The 22,723-nt window shown below is 53.6% G+C and overlaps 1 protein-coding gene and 1 non-coding gene across 2 annotated transcripts; one reads left to right on the forward strand and one right to left on the reverse strand.

Annotated features, from left to right (window-relative positions):
* On the forward strand, positions 1 to 18,108 carry LOC123357749 (erythroid membrane-associated protein-like; the record flags this gene model as incomplete). Its single annotated transcript, XM_045000763.1, has 6 exons — positions 1 to 13; positions 13,299 to 13,394; positions 14,663 to 14,685; positions 15,338 to 15,453; positions 16,146 to 16,187; positions 17,948 to 18,108. Coding segments are annotated over exons 4-6 (291 nt in total), but the record flags the coding sequence as incomplete, so codon positions are not given.
* Positions 7,349 to 7,430, reverse strand: TRNAL-CAA. The gene has a single exon. It is a non-coding gene; the product is annotated as a tRNA-Leu (tRNA).
* Positions 18,109 to 22,723: the final 4,615 nt, after the last annotated feature.

The following is a 22,723-nucleotide window of genomic DNA, read 5'->3' on the forward strand; positions in this document are numbered from 1 at the left end:
CTACTATCTAATAGTGAGTATTAATTAGAAAGGCGGATTAGTCTTATAATTTGATTTCTACATTTGCAATTGTGTGTTGCTGAAGGAAATGCTTTATTCCTGTTTGCCGTTACTTTGCTTTTACTGAGAAGGAAAGGGGGCGGGGGAATTCTCTCCAGGTTTACAGGTTAAACTTTGTGTATTGTTCTATCTTGGTTACAGAGACAGTTACTTTGCTTTTTCTTTAATAAATTCTTTTCTTTTCTTTGGACTTGGTTAATTCCTTCTCTTGTGGAAATTCAGGGGAAGGGGAGGGGGGAAGAGTGAGTTCCTCCTGGGCTTGATTCAAGGAGTTTGAATCAAGGTATCTCTCTCCAGGACTAGGGAAGGGGAGGGGGAGGTAAGTCCCTCTTTGTGTTGAGTCAAGGATTTGACTCGGTGTATATCTCTCCAGAGTGGCTAGGAGAGAGGGAGGGGGGAAGTGGGCTGCTTTCCTGTGTGTAAAGATTCAGGGAGATTGAATCTGTGTTCCCCAGGGAAAGTTGGGGGAACAGGCAGTGTGTCAGACACTTAGAAAACTGACTGGTGGCAGCGTAGTAGATCTAAACTAGGATTTAAGTTTAGAAGGATCCATCCATAGGTCCCCATCTTGTGAACCCAACAGCTCCAAGTGGGGGTGAGACCTATGACAAGGTGCATTTAGTCTGCAACTCAAACACCCTTTTTCTGGGTGAGCCTCTAACCACTTCGACAAACATTCTGAGAGGCTGGAGCATCCTTCTCCCCCACCACACCTTTCGAAGGCTAAATTTCATTAGTGCTGCGACGTTGCACCCATAACGCTTTCCAGAAATACGCTCATGAGTGTAAATGTGACCTAACTGGAATCTGTTTTATGCAGAGTTAAGAAGCGAGGTTTTGTCTTTATTTTTATATTTCCCACAGCTCTGTGTGGAGGGTCAATGGCCTCCTAACACATTGACCCAGCCCTGTTTGCTCCCACAGGCACCTGGCTTCACCATGGCCTGAGTGACCCCCTGAGAAATTGACCCTCCAGGCTCATAGAGGCCAGGAGATAAGGGGGTAGAAGAGGTTCTGCTAGAGTGACAGATGGGAGTCTTCCCAGGCCCCAGTGAGGTGAACACCAGAGACTGCAGAAGACCAGCGGATTGTCCCCATGCAGGGGCGGCTCCAGGGATCAGAGCAGCAATCGCGTGCCTGGGGCGGCAAGCCGGGGCGGGGGAGGAGGGGTGGCCTGGCGGTCGCCGTGAGGGCGGCAGTCAGGCTGCCTTCGGCGGCGTTTCTGCGGGAGCTCCGCCAGTCCCGCGGTTTCGGCGGCAATTCGGCGGTGGATGCCGAAGGTGCGGGACCGGCAGATCACCCAGCACACAGGCCTAGAGACAAATCTCTCGGGCTTGTTGGACCGATTCTGCCAGGTGTGTCCCCATCTGACACTTTTCCGATCCTCGGACAGGCCCAGTTGGGGAGGAGCCGTGTCTGGATCCAGAGTCCCAATCAGGGGTCGCTCAGGGTAAGCCGCTGGCGGGCCGAGACGGTGTGTTTACCTGGAGCATCCGCAGGCATGGAGCCGTTCACTGTTCCAGGCCAATGGGGGCTGCGGGAAGCAGCATAGGCCGAGGGATGTGCTGGCTGCTGCTTCCTGCAGCTCCCATTGACTGGGAATAGGGAACTGCGGCCACTGGGAGCGGCAGGGCTCTGTGCCTGCGGACACTCCAGGTAAACAAACCGCCCCGGCCTGCCAGCGGCTAACCCTGATGGGCCGGAGCCAAAGGCTGCCGACCCCTGGTCACAGTCGCTGCAGGGATGAGAGAGAAGCAGAGAGTTCGAGGTGGAGCCCAGCAGGCTCAGGGAGTAACATCGGCACCACTGACGACAGGAGTGGAGCAAACCTCACAATCCATGTGGTTACTGCAGGTCTGTCCAGCTGCCCCCTGTTGTGTATTTGGTTGTCATGGTTTTTGTTCCTATGGCAACTGAGTTAGATTATTAGGGGATAGCTCGGCCAGCTTCGGCCGGCTGAGTGAGCTCTCTGTGTCTGTAAATAAAATGGTAGTTTTGTTAGCTGTCTGCTCTCTGGCCTCAAGTGATTTCTTCCTAAACCGGCTGCCCCCAAGGATATAACAAGTGGCGACGATGGATGGGATTCCGGTGCTGCTCCAGTAACAGAAGGAAGTAGAAGTCAAGGTAAAGAACAAACAAAGAAAAATACTGCTTGTTTACACTGACTGTGAAAGTGAAACTAAATATCATGGCTACTCTGACCAGGCCACTGGAATCTTTTGATGAGAATATAGAGCAGTGGCATGTGTATACTGAGCGTTTTGAGCTTTTTGTTATTGCAAATGACATTACAGAAGCGAAGAAGGTGCCAATATTCTTAAGTGTTGTAGGGGCTAAAACCTACTCCCTGCTACGCAGCTTACTACACCCTGTTAAGCCTGAGACTAAATCTTACAGTGACATTGTGGAAATCCTGGGGTCCCATTTTTTCCCCCAAACCACTGGTAATTGCTGAAAGATCTAGGTTCCACCAAAGAGACCAAAAGGAAGATGAAACCGTTGTACAATTTGTAGCCATTTTAAAAAAGCTAGCAGAACACTGTGAATTTAAAGAGATGTTAAATGAGGCCCTGCGTGACAGGTTAGTGTGTGGCCTCTACAGTGAAGCTATACTGTGGGAAGCGCCTACTGACAGAGGCTCAGCTTACCTTACAGAAGGCTGTTGATATTGCTGCCTCCATGGAACTGGCTACAAGGGAGGCACAATCCATCGGTGCATCCCCTAGGGTGCAAAAAGTGTCACAAGAACCGACCCACAAAACTGTGCAGAGTCAGAACCCTGCATACCCTAGAGCAGACCCAGGATGATCAAGGTGACACCTCAGCGCAAGAGGAAGTGCCACTGCATGTTTTGTCTTTGGCAGGGGGCTCACATGAATACTGGGTAACCCCGTTGTTGGATGGCAAACCTATACGCATGGAACTGGACACCGGTGCAGCCGTCTCGCTGGTCTCCGAGACTGTGTATAAAGAAAAGCTACAGCATCTTCCGCTTAAGGCAACAAAAACTGTTCTGAAGACGTATACGGGAGAAGCTGTGCCCCTGTTGGGCAGTATTGATGTTAAGGTGGAGCTCAATGGACAGGCGGCTAAATTGCCACTGTTTGTGGTGAGAGGTAACTACCCAGCCTTAAGGGGTAGGTCTTGGCATGGAAAGATTCAACTGAACTGGGCAGAAGTGCACCGGATGACTAAAGAAGAAACCAGTCTAACCCCTATACTAAGGAAACATGCTGCTGTTTTTGGAGATGATTTGGGAAGTATGAAGGGAATCACTGTGACACTGAACATTAAACCTGACAGTCCACCAAAATATCTAAAAGACCGAACCTTTAGCCCAGGGCAGCCAGTTTTGGCTCAGAATTATACTTCCAGAGCTAAATGGGTCCCGGACACAGTCATCACTCAAACAGGACCTGTTTCCTACACAGTCCGGACTGCAGAGAATCTTACCTGGCGGCGACATGTAGATCAGCTGTTGCCAGGTCATGCCAGTCCTCAGGACACATCTGCAGTTGACGGGTCTGACTTCACCTCTTCTGGTGAGACACCGAATCATGAATCACCTGTTCCTGACTGTTCTCCTCCATTAGTGCCGGCGGCTGAGATGCCCCTTTGCCCAGCACGAGCTGATACCACCTCCTCACCCGTTTGTGCTGCGGACCCTGAGCCCATGGTACTTTCGGGTGCAACAACACCAGAAGTTCACCGTAATCCACCCAGAGACAGAAGGCCTCCTCATCGGCTGGATCTTTAGCTAGGGTGAACCCACGGTTATGGGGCAAAATAATCCCCAGGGTTTAGCCGGGAATGGAGGCAGTCTACCCTCCTTCTCTAGTCTAGTGTGTGTTGTATTTAAGGGATGTTCTTATTAGGGGGGGGAGGAATATGTTGTGTATTTGGTTGTCATGGTTTTTGTTCCTATGGCAACTGAGTTAGATTATTAGGGGATAGCCCAGCCGGTTTCAGCCGGTTGGGTGAGCTCTGTGTCTGTAAATAAAATGGCAGTTTAGTTAGCTGTCTGCTCTCTGGCCTCAAGTGATTTCTTCCTAAACCGGCTGCCCCCAAGGATATAACACCCCCCTCCTCCCTCAGTGTCAGACTGGGGGGGGGAGGCCTGGCAGCCCCCTCCTCAGCCACAGTCTGTGTGTGTCACAGCAGCCCCCTGCTCACTCCCCCGTGGAGCCCCGAGCGGGGTGAGCTGGGCCTCTGCTTGGTTTGATCCCTGAAGGGGTTTCTGGGCACTAACTGGGACCCCACGTTTCTCCTCACTTGAGGAAATCCCTGTGAAACTCCCCCTTTCCCTGGGTCTTTTTCACACCCTCTGCCAGAGCCGTTCCCCACGTTTTCTCCAGTTCAGCTGGCAGCAAGTCCAGCGCGAGGGGAGGGGAGAGCTGCGATTTCAGGCTGTCGTGTTATGGCGGGATTGCTGCTAGGAAGTGACAGAACCGGCTAATTCTGAGGAACAAACAGGGGGACGGGGCAGCGCTACAGAGTCAGGGAGTCAGGGGTGAAAGTCACTTCAAGGACTTACCGGTACGCGGGAGTCCTGAGCCGGGGGGCGGGGCCTGGACCGGAAAGGGCGGGGCCTCGGGTGGAAGAGGCGGGGCTGTTAGAGCCCCAGGCCCTCTGAATCGAGATTTAAAGGGCCCAGGGCTCCGACTGCAGTAGAAGCGGCTGGGAGCCCTGGGCCCTTTAAATCACCGCCAGAGCTACCAGCTGCGGAGGCTGCTGGGAGCCCCAGAGCTTGGGGCCATTCAAAGGGCCCGGGACTCCGGCTGCTGCTACCACAGCAGAGCCCTGCACCCTTTAAATCGCCGCCCGAGCCCTGCTGCTGGAGCCCCCGGGGCAGCGGCTGCGGCCGGGGTCTCCAGGGGTGATTTAAAGGGCCCAGGGCTACGGGCACGGCCGAGCTTACTCTCACTTCTGCAGGGAGCCAACTGGAGCAAATACAGGAAGGATTTCTAGCAAGGGCGCCGTGTAACTAACCAGAATGAAGAATATTCTCTGCCCCCCTCGTCTAACTCTGGGCCTGACTCTCTCCCGTGCTGAGGCCCCTCGCCCTGTCTCTGGCCGTGTCCGGGGGCTTCATGCCCCGGTAGAGCCCCGAAGGTAAAGGTGTGAGGTAGCCTCAGCCCCAACAAGACTCAGGCCCATGTCACTTTCATCCTGGGTTTCAGATGAGTGACCCCTAGAAGTTGGGGGGCCACCGGTGCCCAGACCATGGCCCGGCCACAGAGGCCCCGCCCCTGCTCATCCTCGTCCCCCGAGGCCCCGCCCACTTGCTGTTCACTGCCCTCCGCCCCCTCCCCCCAATCCTCCTACCTGCCCCTCACTCTTCCCCCAAGACGCCACTCACCTGCTGCTTGCTCCTCCCCTAAGGGGGGCTGCCAGGGGCCATGGGGCCAGGCACCCATCACTTTTTCCTGCCTTAGGTGAGCGAGGGGGGGGGGTCCCTGGGGAAGGAGGCGGAGCAGGGGCAGGAAGAGGGAGGGGGCTCGGGAGAAAAGGCCCAGCGGGGGTGGGGCGCAGGCCTTGGGGGAAGAGGCGGAGGGGGGATGGGAGGAGGCAGAGCAGGGCATCGGGTTAAGAGGCAGAGCGGAGCCGGGTGCAGGCTCTCAAGTGAGCTACAGACCAACAGTGGTTCATAGTAACTATTCAGCAAGTATTTTACAAGACCTAGAACATTAGGGGAAATCATGACCTGCCAAGAGGCAATTAATGGAGAGAAGTAGCCAGATTAATCCCGTACATTGGATTGGTTGTACATTGGAGTCTCCTCGCTGTCGATAGCCCCCTGCTCGGCCAATCAGCCCTGAGCCCCTCTGAGGGGCGGGAGGCTGAGGGGTCTCACCGGATGTCCCAAAGGACGGCCCAGGTCACCATCAGAGGAGATCACTCTCAGATCCAGCCCCACCTCTTGGTGAGGACCTCCCGCAATGAGAGCAACCCCCTCCCCTGCCCGCACTCCACACACCCCTCCTTGGTAGAGGGAGGGAAGCGGGGGGGAAAGGGAGAAAAGAAGCAAGAGAAGAGGCGAAAGGAGGGAGGAAAGAGGAAAAGGGAAACCAAAAAGGACAAACCCCAATGTCCCCAGGGATTCCAACCATCAAATCCTAGGTAGGAAATCAACTTCTGGCACCTGAAGCCAGTGTTTCCTGGGCCTAGAATGCTGCCTGCGCCAGGTGGATCAGACTGAACAGGTTCCAAACCTCTCTCAGCCTCTCACCTTGTCAAAGGGAAGTTTGTTTTCGGCACAGTCAGTGGTAGGAAAGGAGAAAACTCCACAGAGGTTCCTCCTCATGCTCACAGCTGTGAATCCTAATTCTCTCTCAGCCCTCGAGGAGAGACCTCGCGAAGGAGACTTGCGGCAGCAAAGCCAGGGGGGGGGTCTCAGAGACTGGCCTGGCCCTGCACCTCGGTCCTGCCCGGCTGATGTCGGGGTCTCTCTGTGAGGTCACCCCCTCCCCACCACCTTTGCCCAATAGGCCGAGTTCCTGCAAAAGGCCTTTGTGATGTCACTGCCACACCCACCCCTCCCCTCAAAGCTGATGTCCTGCCCCTGGCCAGCCTCGTTGACAATGACTGTTCAGTCTGTGGATGGAGCCGCTACACAATAAAACATTAGTTTTTCATAAATTAGTAGCCTTAAGACCAGAAGGGACCATTAGAGCATCTAATCTGACTCCCTGCATATCCCAGCCCATCTGTGTATCACAATAGCTTCTTTTTCACTAAAGCACCTTCCTGAAAGGCCCCGCCCACTTGCTGTTCACTGCCCTCCGCCCCCTCCCCCCAGACCCCCTACCTGCCCCTCACTCTTCCCCCAAGACGCCACTCACCTGCTGCTTGCTCCTCAATGCCCCTTTCCCCTAAGGGGGGCTGCCAGGGGGCCAGGCACCCATCACTTTTTCCTGCCTTAGGTGAGCGGGGGGTGGGGAGGGTCCTTGGGGAAGGAGGCGGAGCAGGGGCAGGAAGAGGCAGAGAGAGGGAGGGGGCTCAGGGGAAAAGGCCCAGCGGGGGTGGGGCGCAGGCCTTGGGGGAAGAGGCGGAGGGGGGATGGGAGGAGGCAGAGCAGGGCATCGGGTTAAGAGGCATAGCGGAAAAGGGTGCAGGCTGGGCCCCCACTTCTCTGGAGCTTCGCGTCCAGCACTCGAAAGATGACAATGGGCCCACGGAGGATTGACTCGCCCCACATCCCCAGTGTTCCCCCCTGCATGGGCGGCCATTTGGGGGAGGCTCAGCCACCCCTGGCCTCTTAGACGGGCTGTGGCTAAAACACAGGCCTTGCTGTGAGCAGGATTTGAACCTGCACAGGGAAACCCTCTTGAATTTTGAGTCCAACACCTTCGCCACTCGGCCATCAGAGCTGTGACCAAAGCACCCCCTAAGGCCAGAGAAATGCCCAGGCCTGACGTCATCTGAACTGCAGAATTCAAACAGCAAACTTGGCTCCCAAAACACCAGGGGGAATTTGGGGCTCTCGGTCCTTCGCCGTGTGGTTAAGCACCAAACCAGCACCCGCCTGTGGGGTCTGTCATTGTTCCTCTCCACACTGTAACGATCGAGACAGGGAGAGGTGACCTGACCTGACCAAGGTCAGACAGTGAGGTAGAATCCAGCTCTGCCCCCCACCAGCTCCCGGCTCTATCCGCCAATGGACTGACTTTCTCGCTGGATTAAACTGTTTGTATTGGACTCTTTTCTCTATGTATAAACAGGACTAAGCCACAACTGGACTGTCCGACAGGAGAATGGGCCACGGCTCCCTTCCCCGGACCCTGGATTTCTCACCACTTCAGAGAAACTTGTTAGTGGAAAAATGAATCACATTCAAATGACTGCAGATTATGAACCGTTTGCTGTTGCCTTGGCACATGGCCCCACCCAGCCTTTTCCCCTGAGTCAGGAATGATAATTTATTGGTTCACTCTGATTTGTTTCAGTTTTATGTTAGCATCTATTGCCACTAATTGGTCAGAGCCCGTCACTTCCGGAAGTCCGAAACGTTTCCCCCCTAGCTCCCTTCTCGGTACCTTTGATTTTCCTCAGTCTCCTTCAGAGCACCGGTTTTCTTGGCACCAATAACCAAGACTGATTTCCAGATCAGGAGACGTGTCCTCCAGCTGCTGGAACTTCCCTGTTTCACACCTAGAAAGAAACAGGTTTTTCCCCATTAATCATTATCATATTTTAGTGTCGTATTTTACTCTGAATTTCTTGCCCGTGACAAATGCTGAATTGAGGGACTGGAGAATGAGTCTCTGTGTATCCAGCCACAGACTAGCTGCAGCCCCAGCAATGGCTGTGCAAGCTTCCCCGAGGTGTCCCGTCAATGTGCTTCACCACGATTTACCGAGACCAGCTCTGGGGACAGGATGAGTTCGGTCCCGTGGGCAATTCACTCCTCGGCCTCCATGCTTTGATGGCCAATAGATTCCAATGTTCCTGCTGGTCATTGTTCTGTGGCCATCTGCCCACCTGCCACTGGACTGAGATCAGCTCCCCTCACACCAGCTCATTCCTCACCGGTCTGTGAATGGTCACCACGTCATACAGACGTTTGTTCACTCCTGCCGGGGGCAGAAGAGAACCCAGTGCCCTGGAGGTGACAGGCCCGTACTGTGTCCCCAGTCAGGGCCATCGTCCCTGCCCTGAGGTGGTGGCTGCTCTGGGGAGCTCACGCTGGCACCGGTGCAGTGGCCCCGCCGTTAGCTCCCTAGTGTAGCCGCTGAGACTCCCCACCCCCAGCGAGAGCCGTAGCCATGTTGGCAGGAGAAGCTCTCCCAGCGACATAGCCCTGCCCACACCGGCGCTTGGGTCAGTGTAACTGTGTCCCTTGGGGGTGGCTCATTCACACCCCTGAGCGACATACGTTCTACCGACACAAGGGGGCGTAGACGCAGCCTGAGCAGAGAAGCGATTTAGAAAACAGATTTAGTTTTGTAGGAAATACAGAAACCCAGATTTGTAATAAACCAAAGGAGATTCCGACCCAGGTGTCACCTTCACCACGTTGCAGTTGTGCCCTGGGACAGTTGTGTTGTCTCAGCCTGTGGCCAGACTAATGGCGTGTGCAGGGGGAGGAGCCACGCCCCGTCTATGGGGCTTCTGGCATCCTCGAGGGGAGAAAGGAGAAAAGACGCTCAGTCCCCCATGCCACTCACACAGGGGGCGGGAACTTCTGTGGTCATTTAAACAGGCTCAAGGGCCCCGAAAGAGTGAAAGGTGTTAACGTGCCCCTGTCACCGTCCAACACTGAACGGGTGAAACAAAGCTGGGGGTTTGGTAGAGAGACTTCAGCCCGCTTAGTGCCATGGCAAACACACCTCTCACATCCCTGCTAGTGTGTTACTGAAACACAGAGAGAAACAGAGACAGAGTTAAAGCAATGGAAATGTAAAGTAGTCAGTAAGGCTTGTCTTTAACAGCATCCCCTGTGCCCTGTCTCTTTAGCTGGGAGAGTTTTTAGAAGGAAAGTTCCTTCTGTGACGGTCTCTTGGATGGTTTTGAAGAAGGTAACAGCTGTCCTGGGGAAATCAGAGAGATCAGCTGAGATGGGCTGGAGCTGTCACTGTTGTGGTGTCTCTTGTTAAAGTCCAATCCCATAAAGTCCAAGATAAGGCGAACGCACACAAACGGGGAAAGAAGAGAACAGCAAAGATAGAAGATGCAGCTTCTGGCTCTGGCCTAGCACAAGGCCTTGCCAGCCGCTCCAAGACCTAGCAAGCTTGTACCCCCATCGGGCTGCTTAGGGCACGGCATTTAGCTGCTTTCTGCTCACAGGCTTACAGCAGTGTTCAGAACACACAGCCTTGGCCAGCTAAGTCAGATTTTGATTGAACAGAAGCAGAAGGAGAGGGACAGGAAAAAGAAACTATAGGACTAGAACAGCGTTTAAAAGAGAACTGGATAAATTCATGGTGGCTAAGTCCATTAATGGCTATTAGCCAGGATGGGTAAGAATGGTGTCCCTAGCCTCTGTTCGTCAGAGGATGGAGATGGATGGCAGGAGAGAGATCACTTGATCATTACCTGTTAGGTTCACTCCCTCTGGGGCACCTGGCATTGGCCACTGTTGGTAGACAGGATACTGGGCTAGATGGAGCTTTGGTCTGACCCAGTACGGCCATTTTAATGTTCTTATAAAAATAGATCAGGAAGGAAAAAGACAGGCTGGGAGCCGGCGTTTGCCACAGCGTATCAGCCTTCGCCTGGATAGTCTTGATAAAGGGCAGAGCTACTCTGGTGGGCGCATCTGCCGACAGAATGCTGCAGACCGGGTCCTCGACCTCCTCCACCTGGAGGTTAATGTTAAGCGCAACTCGCCTGAGGAGGTCCTGATGCGCAGCGAGTCCACTGGGGGTGGGCTCGTTGACGATGCACCCGCCACCGCCTCATCCGGTGAGGAAGAGGATGAAACACCGGGGGCGAGGACCTCCTGGAGGAGCTCCTCCTGCTGAGGCTCTTGCTCCAGCTGCTCGGGTGAGGTGGTGGTAGGAGGCAGCAGTGCATCCAGCTGTGCATCCAGCTGGTGGAGGGCGACTTACGGTTGCCTCAGGGGCCCGACGGTCGGAAGGGACGGTCTGCGACAGAGGTATGGGAGCACCTTGGCCTGGTGATAAGCCCAAGCTGTCCAAAAGGGCCACTGCTGGACTCTTTGCGATTCAGAGCGGGAGTCCTGAAATAAGACCCAGAAGCAGATGTGCCGGAGGGTTTGGGAGTAGTGGCTACCCGCCTGAGACGAAGCCGAGGGGTGTCGAGAAGGCCATGGTGGAGCAGATAGGCCGTGGGCCGACGTCCCCACCGACCTGGTGCTCTTCCGCACCGGGGAGCGGTGCCGTGAGGGACTCGGGTACCGAGAGCGGCTCCGGGACCTGCGACCGGGACGGTGCCGGGAGGTCGACCGTGACCGAGAGCATCGGCGTCGAGAGCGGCTCCTGGTGGAGCGGTGCCGGTATCAGTGCCGGGAGCTCGAACGACGTCGAGAGTAATAAGACGGCGAGCGGGAACGGGAATGGTGCCGCGAGTCCGACCGGCATCTTGTCAAGGAGCGGTGCCGGTACTGCGAGCGGTGGGACGAACGCGACCGGTGCCGGGATCTGGAACGCCGATGGGACCGTGATCGGGAGCGGTGCCGGTCGGGGGCACTGACTCTTTCTTTGTACGAGGCTTGAACGACTTACAAATTGAGCACTTAGCCGATAAGTGTGACTCCCCGAGGCACTTCAAACAGGAGAAATGTGGATCCCCTGTAGCATCGGGCGATGGCAAGCCGAGCACAGCTTGAATCCTGGGGAGCCGGGCATGAGCTCCGGCTCCGGTGCGGGTAGGGCCTAAGCCCGACTAACTCACTAAACTGTAACTAAACTGTAACTAAACCACTAAAAGCTAACTATCTTATCTAAATTTAACGAATTTGAGAACTATTTACACAACAAGAATAAGAACTATCAGAGAATGCTAGGGAGGTGGAGGTCAGCTACGCTGCACTCCACAGTTCCAACGACCGACACGGGCGGTAAGAAGGAACTGAGGAGTGGGTGGGTCGGCTGGGGTATATATCCACAGCCATGGTGGCGCCACTCCAGGGGGCGCCCAGCCGACCCACTGAGTTGCTAGGTAAAAAAGTCTCCGACGAACGTGCACACAGCGCGCGCACACCCTACATGGAATGGACATGAGCAAGCACTCAAAGAAGAATGAGTGGCTGGGAACAGAAACCGGTTCTTCTAAGCCTAGGCCAAAGCTCCAGCCACTGGGCCATGTTGCCTCCCCGACAGATCCTGCTTGTAATGAAGTGTGGCCATTTCAAGGCCGAGGCCTTGATGACAATCCCAGGCCCAGCAGGGAGCTGAGGTTTCCCACGGGGGTTCTGAATTCCCGTATTGCTCCCTGAGGGGTTAATACTCAGAGGTCGACCAGCACTAGGGGGGTCCCTGAGCCAAACGCTGTGCGGACCCCCAGCACCTGGAATCCAAAGACAGAAGGGCCCCAGAGCATGGATACCATTGGGATTAGACCGGGTTGCAGTCTGAACTGTGTTATTGTGTATGTGGCCAAGCACCAGCCAAAGGTGTTAGCGGAAACTGTCAAATGTAGGTTTATTGATTCACCACCTGTCAAGGTTCCTTCCCCACTCTGAACTCTAGGGTACAGATGTGGGGACCTGCATGAGAACCTCTAAGCTTAATTAGCAGCTTAGATCTGGTTTTACTGCCACCACCCAAATCCTTTAAGAGTTATTTGGGAAACTCTGTCTACCTTCCCCCCAGACTATCTCCCTCCCAGTAGCCTTGAGAGACTTCTCCACCCAGTTCCTGGTGGACACAGATCCAAACCCCTGGATCTTAAAACAAGGAGAAAGTAACCATTCCCCCTCCTTTCCCCCCACCAATTCCTGGTGAGTGCAGATCCAACCCCCTTGAATCTTAAAACAAGGAAAAATCAATCGAGTTCTTAAAAAGAAGCCTTTTAATTAAAGAAAGAAAGGTAAAAATCATCTCTGTAAAATCAAGATGGAAAATAACTTTACAGGGTCATCAGATTCAAGGAGCCCAGAGGAACCCCCTCTAGCCTTAGGTTCAAAGTTACAGCAAACAGAGGTAAATCCTCTTAGCAAAAACAAACATTTACAAGTTGAGAAAACAAAGATAAACTAACATGCCTTGCCTGGCTGTTACTTACAAGTCTAAAATATGAGAGACTAATTCAGAAAGATTTGGAGAGCCTGGATTGATGTCCGGTCCCTCTTAGTCCCAAGAGCGAACCACCCCCAAAACAAAAAGCACAAACAAAAGTCTCCCCCCACCAAGATTTGAAAGTATCTTGTCCCCTTATTGGTCCTTTTGGGTCAGGTCTCAGCCAGGTTTCCTGAGCTTCTTAACCCTTTCCAGGCAAAAGGATTTTGGTGTCTCTGGCCAGGAGGGATTTTATAGTATTGTACACAGGAGGGCTGTTCCCTTTCCTTTATAGTTATGACACCACCATGTGACTCCAGCTTCTTGCTGGTTTTACTCAGTGTAGAAAGAGGACAAATAATTCTAAACTGTCTGAATAGAAAACAATCCTAGTCTCTGTTAATGAGGTTTGATTTTCTTGTGGTTCCTGATATCATGGACCCTGTAGAGCTGACAGTCACCTACAGAATCTTGGGTTGCGATGGAAAAACACCCCTCTCCACAAACACACTCTGAACTCTCAACATAAACTCACTCAAATCATTTATGTTTCTTCAGGAAAAGGTTCAGGCCTATTTGGAGACTCTGCGGGAAGAGAGAGAAAAGCTGCTGGGATTTAAAGTGATTGGAGAGGGAAAAACCTGGGAATATCTGGTAGGTGCCCAGTGCTATTAACCTGCAGAGACTTGCAGTGGGAGGTCTGTTGTGAAACAGACTCCTCTGTGGCCTTGGAGAAAGTGGACTTGTGTGTGTTTCTCCATGACCAGGGATTGCTATGTTAGATTCATGTCTGCACACACATACACTGGCCCTGCGAAATCCTCTGCCTGGATCAGGACAACATGTTCTGCAGAATCTAAACTTCCATTCCAGTTCATTTCTAGCCCTTGCGGCTTTCACAAAACTCCTCCCAAGGTGAACTGACCTATATCCCAGGCAGCGCCGTCTGCCTGAGTCTGCAGGCATTTCTTGCCTTGTTTAATTGTTCAATTCTTTTTTCTCCCCTGGCATCTCTGTCAATGTAGTGCTGAGTCCTGCCTCCTCTGCTCTGGGTCTGGATTAACATAGACCTCTGATAACACAGTGTCCCGCCCATGTTAGTCATAGAAACTTCCCATTGAGAGATATTAGGGCTGGTGAGAACTAGGGTGAACAGAAGTCCTGATTTTATAGGGACAGTCCTGATATTTGGGACTTTGTCTTGTATAGGCTTCTATTAACCCCCACCCCCATCCCGATTTTTCACACTTGCGGTCTGGTCACCCTAGTGGGAACATGTTAGAAAATCCTCTCCCTGTTAACCACAGGGTAAAGTCAAGTGTCAGACACCTTAGAGTTTGCAAAGAAATTGTGTCTCCTGCACATTTTGCACTCCATGAAAGGACCCTCACCCTAGATTCTATGTCCCTGGCCTGCCATTTTTTTTTAATAGACCAGACACAAGATGAGAGGCAGAAGATTGTGTCTGAATTTCAGCAACTGTGGCAGTTCCTGGAGGAACAAGAGCAACTCCTGCTGGCCCAGCTGGAGAAGCTGGACAGGAAGGTTGTAAAGATACAGAATGACAATGCCAGTAAACTCTCTGAGGAGATTTCCCGCCTCAGTGAGCTGATCAGTGAGCTGGAGGGGAAGGGTCAGAAGCCAGCGAGTGAACTCCTGCAGGTGAGACTAAGTTAGAAAGATCCCAGATCCCACCGCAGGGACAGGACAGCTCCTGAATCATGGGCATTGGGGTGCAGCAGTGGGAGATCTCAGTGTCACTCGTAGATATAAAGGTGACATTGAGTCAGCAGATCCATGGCCTGGGCCGAAGGCCAAGCTGCTTTTCCTCATATTTTGCAAATTCCCTTCCCTGGGATGCCCAGTGGATGGTGTCATAGCACGTGGGACTAAGGTTGTTTTTCTGTTTCTTTCCTCTCTAGGACTTCAGAAGCACCGTGAGCGGGTACGTGTCTCTCTCACCCCCCTTGTACTTCACGGTGCTGTGAAAGGGCTTGGAGAGAACATTAACAACACATCTCCACAGGGCTCTACAGCAAAATGTGTGGGGCAGGGTCACCTTTTTGGATACACATTTCTCTGATCAACTTAACCCAGAGGGTCTCAGTCTTTTATAGAAGACTCTGGAATATCCATTCAGTGGGAAAGACTGACCTAAAGTATTCCCATGAGATGTGTCATCCTGGGGGACTGGCTGCCTCAGGGTTCTGGAGATGCAATACGAGCCCTTCATCCCTGACATACTGGTAATGATCAGACCCTGCTCAGCAGGGATCAAGTGTCTTTTCCACTGGAAATCTGTCTGGAGACCTGTGTGGAATGAGCTGGTTTGGGTGCAGCTGAGGTCTCAGTCTACTACCTGAAAGAAAGATCTCATAGCACGATGCACACAAGAAACATGGAGAGAATTGGCCCTGGAGACTTGGCTCCTCCTCTGCTGTGTGCAGGCCAGAGCGGAAGAACATGAATTGGGCTTTTGGGGGAAGGTGGCACAGCCATGGTTTGTGCTGCAGGCCCCGCAGAGCAGGGACTTCCGCTAGCCAGGAATGATGGCGAGTTAGTGACTGAAATGTAACAATGAAATTCTCTCTCCCCAGGTGTGAGGCGGGGAAGTTCCAGCAGCCCATGGAGATTTCTCTGGAGCTACAGAAGAGACTCAGTGATTTCTCCCAAGAAAATATTGTTTTAATGGAGACTTTGAGGAAATTCAAAGGTACTGAGAGTTGGGATCTAGGATGGGAAATCACGGTGTGTCTCTGAGACTGTGGGAGGAGTTAGACTCTGGCCAATTGGTTAATAATTAGGTTATGTATCTATTTAATACAAAATGGAAAGTCGTCAAATTGAGCAGATGTAGCAGGGGCCCAGGCCCCAGGATATCTCACGTTGATTCATTTAGAGAGCTTTGGCAAAATCATTAAGGTAAAAATATAGCACAGCTTGGGGTATCTCACTTTCTCTCTCCCAACTAACAACTCGAGCACAGGGCATGTGCTCGAGAGCAGTTTAGAACCCAACATTTCTGGCCACTTCTGAAATGTGGACCCAGCCCTTCATTGTGCTCTGGCCCCATACGGCAGCTGGTGTGGGCCAAAAGGGAAGGCGTAAATCCTGGTGAGTCCCTCCAGCACAGGAGCCTCTTGTGTGAAACCCACAGCAGCTGGGAGCTGCAGGGGCCGTGCAAACAAACTCTCTTGCTGCCCACCAGCAGATTACCCTGATGGGCCTCGTGCCAAAGGTTTGTGACCCCTGAAATAGAAGGTTTCAGATTAGTTATTATTAAAGAGGTGGGTGTGGCTCTGCTTCGCTCTCATTAGTAAGACATAATTATGTCAGTTGAGAGTGGGGATGTTATAAATATGACAGCATGAAATCTCACCTCTCTTTTATCCTTTCCATCTCCAGACACTCTGCTATCTGAACCAGAGACAGGAGCACACAGACAGGGTAAGATTGCAGGTGCAGGTTATCTTTAAAAAAGGAGAACATTTCCATGAAAACATTTCCATTAATTTGAAGCTAAAGTTTCCAACCAAACCAACACCGACCAGACTTAAAAAGAAAACATTCACTGCTAAGGAGATCCCAAGCTGAAGTCGCACAAACAGTCCTGACACCAACCTTAGTGCTCAGTTCATGCCCACGCCAGTGAATAGAAACAGATAGTGACCAACATCCAAACCCCCTTAACTCTGACCCTGGGGTTTTCATAGACATTCATAGGCCCTTTCAATATTAAATTGAGAGGAATACGTAGAGAGCACTCTCCCCTTAGGGCAGACACATCCCTCTCCTTTACCCTGGCAGAGGGGGGTCTCCCTCATTGCTCTTCTCCAACATCCGACCTTTCCTTAGGCCAGGGCTGGGCTCTCCCACGCATTGCTTCATGGATTGTGCTCCGAAATTCAGACAAAAAGAGGGCAATCCCTAGGCTCATGCAGACCAGGTGAGAGATTTCAGGAGAGATTAACTTTCACTTCAGAGAAAAAAATGCATGAAAACAGTTTTATAAACAAATAGCTAAAGACACAAACCAAACCAACACCGACTGTGACACCCTCCCTCCCCCTGAAATGCAGAGGAGATCCCGCGCAGAAGTCACACAAACAATCCTGCCACCAGTTCTTCCTCCGCTAGAGATACAGTGTCCCTCTGACGCTGCCACCTCCTCCCTTCTCTCTTCCCAAGGCCAGCCCCTACTGACCACTCTCTGGGCTGGAGTGGTTCTGCCCCTACGCCCTGTCCCCTCCTCTTCGCCCAGGCCAGGGACAGGAGGATGGGCTCAGCGTGCAGCTTCCCCCTGGGTTTATATCTGGTGCCTCCCTCCTCTCACTCCCCTCTGCACAATGTCAGGTTCCTCCTCTCTCACCCTCCGAGGAGCAGCCCCAGCAGGGGAGGGGGGAGAGAGGCAGTTTCTGCAGCCCTCACAGCAGGTCCCAGCAGCGGGGGGAGGAGCTGCCAGGGCATCTCTGCTGGGTCCCAGGCACTCAGGGCAGAGGAGCAGCTCCCCAGGCTGGCGTTGTAAATCAGAGACCAGGTGCTCTCATCTCTGTGACCCTTTTCCTCTCCAGACCATAGGCGCCAACTTCCCCCAGTACCGGTGGGTGCTCGCGCCCCCGGGCCCCACCCTGACTTCACCCTTTCCCCACCCCCACCCCACCCCCATTCCAACCCCTTCCCCAAAGTCTCAGCCCCTCCCTGCCCCTATTGGACCCCTTCTCCAAATCCCCGTCCCGGCCCCACCTCTTCCCCGAGCGTGCTGCCTTCCCCCTCCTGCCCCCTCCCTCCCGGCCGAGCGAAACAGGTGCAAGTGCTGGGAGCTAGGGGGGAAGCGGGCACGCGGTGCGCTCAGGGGAGGAGGCGGAGCGGAGGTGGAGGTGAGCTGGGCAGGGGGGTGGGGAGCTGCCCAATTTTTCAGAGCGCCCACGGAGTCGGCCCCTATGCTCCAGCCTCTGCCATCTGAGCTAGAGCCAGCTGAGGAGCAGGGGGCTGCAGCCTCTGTCACCAAATGTGAATGTACAAAAGTGGGTCCCATTGCCCAGGCTGAGAACTGCAGTGACGTCTCTGCTCGGTGTCAGGCGCCCAGGGCCGAGGCAGCTCCTTGGGATCCAGGCCTGTCCCAGGGCTGCTGGGGAGTGTGAGAAATGGTCCCCGCCTCCCCCAGGGCTGAGCTCTGCCCCTCACGCTCTGATTCTCTCTGTCCCCAGTGACGGTGACTCTGGATCCAGACACGGCTCATCCCCAGCTCGCCCTGTCTGAGGATCGGAGACATGTGAGATGGGGACACGCCCGGCAGGATCTGCCCGACAACCCTGAGCGATTTGACACTGAGCTCTGTGTGCTGGGCTGTGAGGGATTCACCCTGGGGAGACATTGCTGGGGGGTGGAGGTGGGGGATGGGGAATGCTGGGCTGTGGGGGTGGCCAGAGAGTCTGTGAGGAGGAAGGGCTGGATCGGTTATAACCCTGAGGGGGGGATCTGGGCTGTGCAGTGGTGGGGGTGTCAGTTCCAGGCTCTCACCTTCCCTGAGACCCCCCTGCCCCTGAGCCGGGTCCCCAGAAGGATCCGGGTTTCTCTGGACTGTGAATGGGGGCAGGTGGCATTTTTTGATGCTGATAACGAGGCCCCGATCTTCACTTTCCTGCCAGCCTCTTTCACCGGGCAGCGAATCCGTCCCTGGTTCTGGGTCTGGACAGGATCCTGGCTCAGACAGTGTTGCTGAGACATGGGGGGGATATCGCCCTGGAGTCTCACACACCCTTGTCTTTGTGACATTGGAAGTTTCCTGTTTCCCTCAGGCTTTCTGCCATGCAGTGCCCACGACCCTGGCGGCCCTGCTAGGTGTCTGCCCTGCCAAAGTATGGAAAACAGGGGGTGGCTTCTCTACCTCCGCCAATCTCATCCACCCAAGGCTTTTGCCGCCGTATGTCACTGTCCTCTGGCACAGGAGGACTCTGGGAATTCTGGCTCAGACAGTGCTACTGAGACATGGTGGGAATAGGCCAATGGGCATGAAAAAATGGGTGTCTCTAATCACAGTCATCCTAGTCTGTGATACTGGAGGCCTCTCATCTACCTAGCCTCTGGCTCATCTTCATGACCTTGGAGGACACCTGTCTACCCAACCCCAATATCTAATCTCTATGACACTCCCCCTCCCTCCCTGCAGCCCCAGGGATGGGAAGGGCTGGGGGGTGTGTGAATAACTCCTGGAGCTGCTGCAGGTGCATAGGGTTCCTGAGGGGCATGTGTGGGGCTGCAGGATGAGAACTGATGGAGGGTCAGGGACAGAGGTGATGTGGGGGTTGGGGCTGTAACTGCTAGGTGGGCTCGGGGACAGGCAGCTGTGGGGGTGGCAAAGACACCAAATTACTTGTGATTTGGGAGGTGTGGGGAGAAGGGGGATACTCTGCACCAGCAGGGAGCCTGGGAGATCGAGACGCGGTCCCAGGGACTGGCAGGTGTGACCTCCAGGCCCCTGGGGAAGGGATGCTGTGGTGAGGGGGCGGGAGGCGGGGGAGGGCATGTCATTTGGATGAAGGTGAGCTGGCTGCGGGGAGGGGAGAGGCAGGTTTCATCAGAAGGGAGAGAAGAAATCAAGGGGGGGGGCAGGAAATAAAGTAAAACAAGAGTAAATCGAGAAACCTGGGGAAAGGTGAGGTGGGCAGCGAACTAATGCGAAAAGAGTGAAAGCAAGTGGAGACACTTGGGGCAGAGGGGGAGGAAGGGGAGAGAACTGGGAACCTGAGCTCGAACGATCTGGGATAGGGAATGAAAGAGATTTGGGGCAGACAGAGAAATAAATGGATGGAAAACAGCGCTAGCTAAACTGATGTGCAGCACTGGATGAAATAAAAGAAAAGGGAGAAGGAAAGAAAACACGAGAGGGAGAGCTATAAAATCTTTCTGATGTGTGACTGTAACTCGTTAACGGAGTGAAAGTAAGCAGAGGGACTTACTGGTACCCCAGGTCCCTCCTGGGCAAGGTGGGGGGGGCTCTGGTCACTGGAAGGGGCGGGGCCTCTGGTGGAAGGGGCGGGGCTGGGGACCAGGAGCCCTGGTGCTGCAGCAGCAGTAGCCAGGAATCCTGGGACCGTGGCAGCGATTTGAAGGGTCCCCCCAGAGCTGCTGCCCCTTTTGCTACCCACATCAGTGGCCCTGCCAGGAAAAAAAAGGGCAGCGACGTTAAAGCAACTCAGCAGCGCTTTAACATCGGCCGTGTGCGGGCCGGTACCGGCAGCCAGTTCTCATTGGTGCACTGTACCATTTTCACCTCTGCTCATTAATTCCACCCCAGAGTGCATTTGCAATATTTCCACTTTAATGCCTTTCAGAACAATACTTCAATTTTTTGGATGTTTTTCCCACATGGTCTTGTTATGAAAGTTCCCTTCCAGTTCCCTTTAAGCCTGTCATTTACTTTATGTATATAAAGCATATAAAAGTGTTTCCTTGTTTATTTCCCTTTCATTTTCCAGATGTGAGTTTTGAAGATAGTCATGGAATTTTTTTTCTCCTGAACTGGTTGTGTCACTGCACTCTAATGAGGATATGCCTGTATGTCACTCTGGGTTTGTCTACACTGCAATGTAAGCCCAGGGTCATTGGGTCTGGAGTCAGCTGGCCAGGGGTGACAGTAACGTAAAGTACTTGACGGAGTCCTGAGCGGGGGTGTGGCCTCAGCCAGAAGAGGCAGGGCCTTTCCATATTTAGAGACCCTGAGGCTCTGGCTGTGGCTGGGAGTCCTGGCAGGGCCGGTGCAAGGATGTTTCGGGCCCTAAGCGAAACTTCCACTTTGCCCCCCAACCCCCCGCACCTCCGCCCTGAGGTCCGCCCCCCCCCCGCGGCAGCTCCCCCCCCTCTGCCCTGAGGTGCCCCCCTGCCCCAGCTCACCCCTGCTCTGCGCACAAGCACGAGCACCAGCACCCTGAGCACGCCGTCGCTGCTTCACTTCTCCCGCCTCCCAGGCTTGCGGTGCCTAAGCTGATTGGCGCCGCAAGCTTGGGAGGCAGGAGAAGTGACGCAGCTATGGCATGCTCGGGGAGGAGGCAGGGCAGGGGTGAGCTGGGGTGGGGAGTTCCCCTGCATGTTGCCCCCCCCCTTACTTGCTGCAGGCAGCCCTCCCCCCAAAGATCTGGCCGCTGCGGTCACTGTCGAAGAAAATGGCACCCCCCAAATCCCAGTGCCCTAGGCGACTACCTAGGTTGCCGAAATGGTTGCACCGGCCCTGGTCCCAGGGCCTTCAAATCACCCCGGAGCTACCAGCTGCAGAGGTGGCTGGGAGCCCCGGGGCTCAGGGGCAAATTAAAGGGCCTGGGGCTCTGGCCTCCGCGGAGCTCCAGGCCCTTTAAATCACCGCCGGAGCCCTGCCACCGCTACCCCAGGGCGGCAGGGCTCCAGCGGTGATTTAGAGGGCCCAGGGAAGCCAGTCTAGTCTGGCACAGCATACCAGTTCTTGCCGGTACACCATACCAGACCGTACCAGCTTACTTTCACCTCTGCAGCTGGCACATGTCGGAGAACCCTGGGCTTGAGCATCTACACTAACCTAGGCTCAAATCTGGGGCTCTGGTGTCCACACTGCAGCATGTAGACCTCAGTCCAACCAACCCTATCCCAGATTCCGACCTGAAATGTGGCCGCTGTGGCCCTTTGACCATGTTGCAGAGTAGCAAAACTTTTCTGCCCACCCTGCACTGTGGGAAAGCCTCCATGAGGGTTCAAATCTTAATATACATCAGACAATCCACACAAGAGAGGGACCCCATAAATGCTTGGATGGTGGGAAAAGCTTCAGTTCTAGCTCATACCTTCCTAAACATTTCAGAATCCACATGGCACTGTATCTATAAATGCCTCGACTGGAAAAAGTTTCATTGATGATCAAACCTTGCTTCACATCAGAGAGAGAACCGATAAATACTTGGAATGCAAGAAAAGCTTCAATAACTGCAGGAAAAGATTCAGTCTGAGCTCACAAATTATTCCCCATCGGATAATTTACACAAGAAAGAGCTTGAAGGGGTACCTTCATTTGGTGCTCACACAGCATCAAGCGTCAGCAAGTCCATACAGGGAAGAGCCTCTCAGATGTCCTTAGCCTAGAAAATGCTTCAGTTGGAGCTAACACCAGATTGGACATCAGAGACTCCTCCACACAGGAGAGAAATTCTCTCGGTGCCTTGACTAGGCAACATACAAGTTGTCAGTCTCAAAACACACAAGTTCAGGAATCATTTCCTTCTGGTTACAAGTTTCCACACTGTCAGTGGGCAACAAAATCAAATCAGTTTTATGGTTTCTTTGTGCCCTTGCTAGGGTATCAACTTGATTAGATAAAGTTGCTACACCCTTTCCCAGCAACACACTAAGCAACAGTACCAGAGTCATTTGTCCTCTGGGATCTTGTTAGTTACAGTGTCACTCTCCCTAGCAGACACAAATTTAGGACCATTCCCTTTCTGGGCGTTAGTTGTAACCAGAACCAACTCTGAGACAACTGCACTGCTCTCAACCATCACAGGCTGAGAGGCACCTTCTCTCTGCTCCACAGACAAAGAAGAGCTGGAGAAACCTTCCCCTTCACCAGACACACAGCTTGGGATATCCTTTCCCTTGTCCCAGCACACAGGACTGTTCACAGACAACTGCTTGGAGACTGGGGTAGCTTCCTCCATAGGCAAGTCATTACCCCTGACAGACACAGGCACATTTCCTTCACTGTCACAATCCTCCACACAGGGAACAGGGAAGATATAGGGACACTCATTTTCCACTAACTTTGCCTTCCCCAACTGGTTAGACAAAGCCATCAGCTCACACGGCTGCCTAGGCTCATCGAAACTTTCCTTACCTTCCTCTCCCTTGTCCCAGCACCCAGGGCTGGTTACAGACAAATACTGGGATAGTGGGGTGTTGTGTATTTGGTTGTCGTGGTAACAGAATCTTGTTGTTGCTCTGGCAACTGAGTTAGACTATTAGGG

The sequence above is a fragment of the Mauremys mutica genome, unplaced genomic scaffold (genome assembly GCF_020497125.1).
Source record: "Mauremys mutica isolate MM-2020 ecotype Southern unplaced genomic scaffold, ASM2049712v1 001030F_np12_obj, whole genome shotgun sequence".
NCBI lineage: Eukaryota > Metazoa > Chordata > Testudines > Geoemydidae > Mauremys > Mauremys mutica.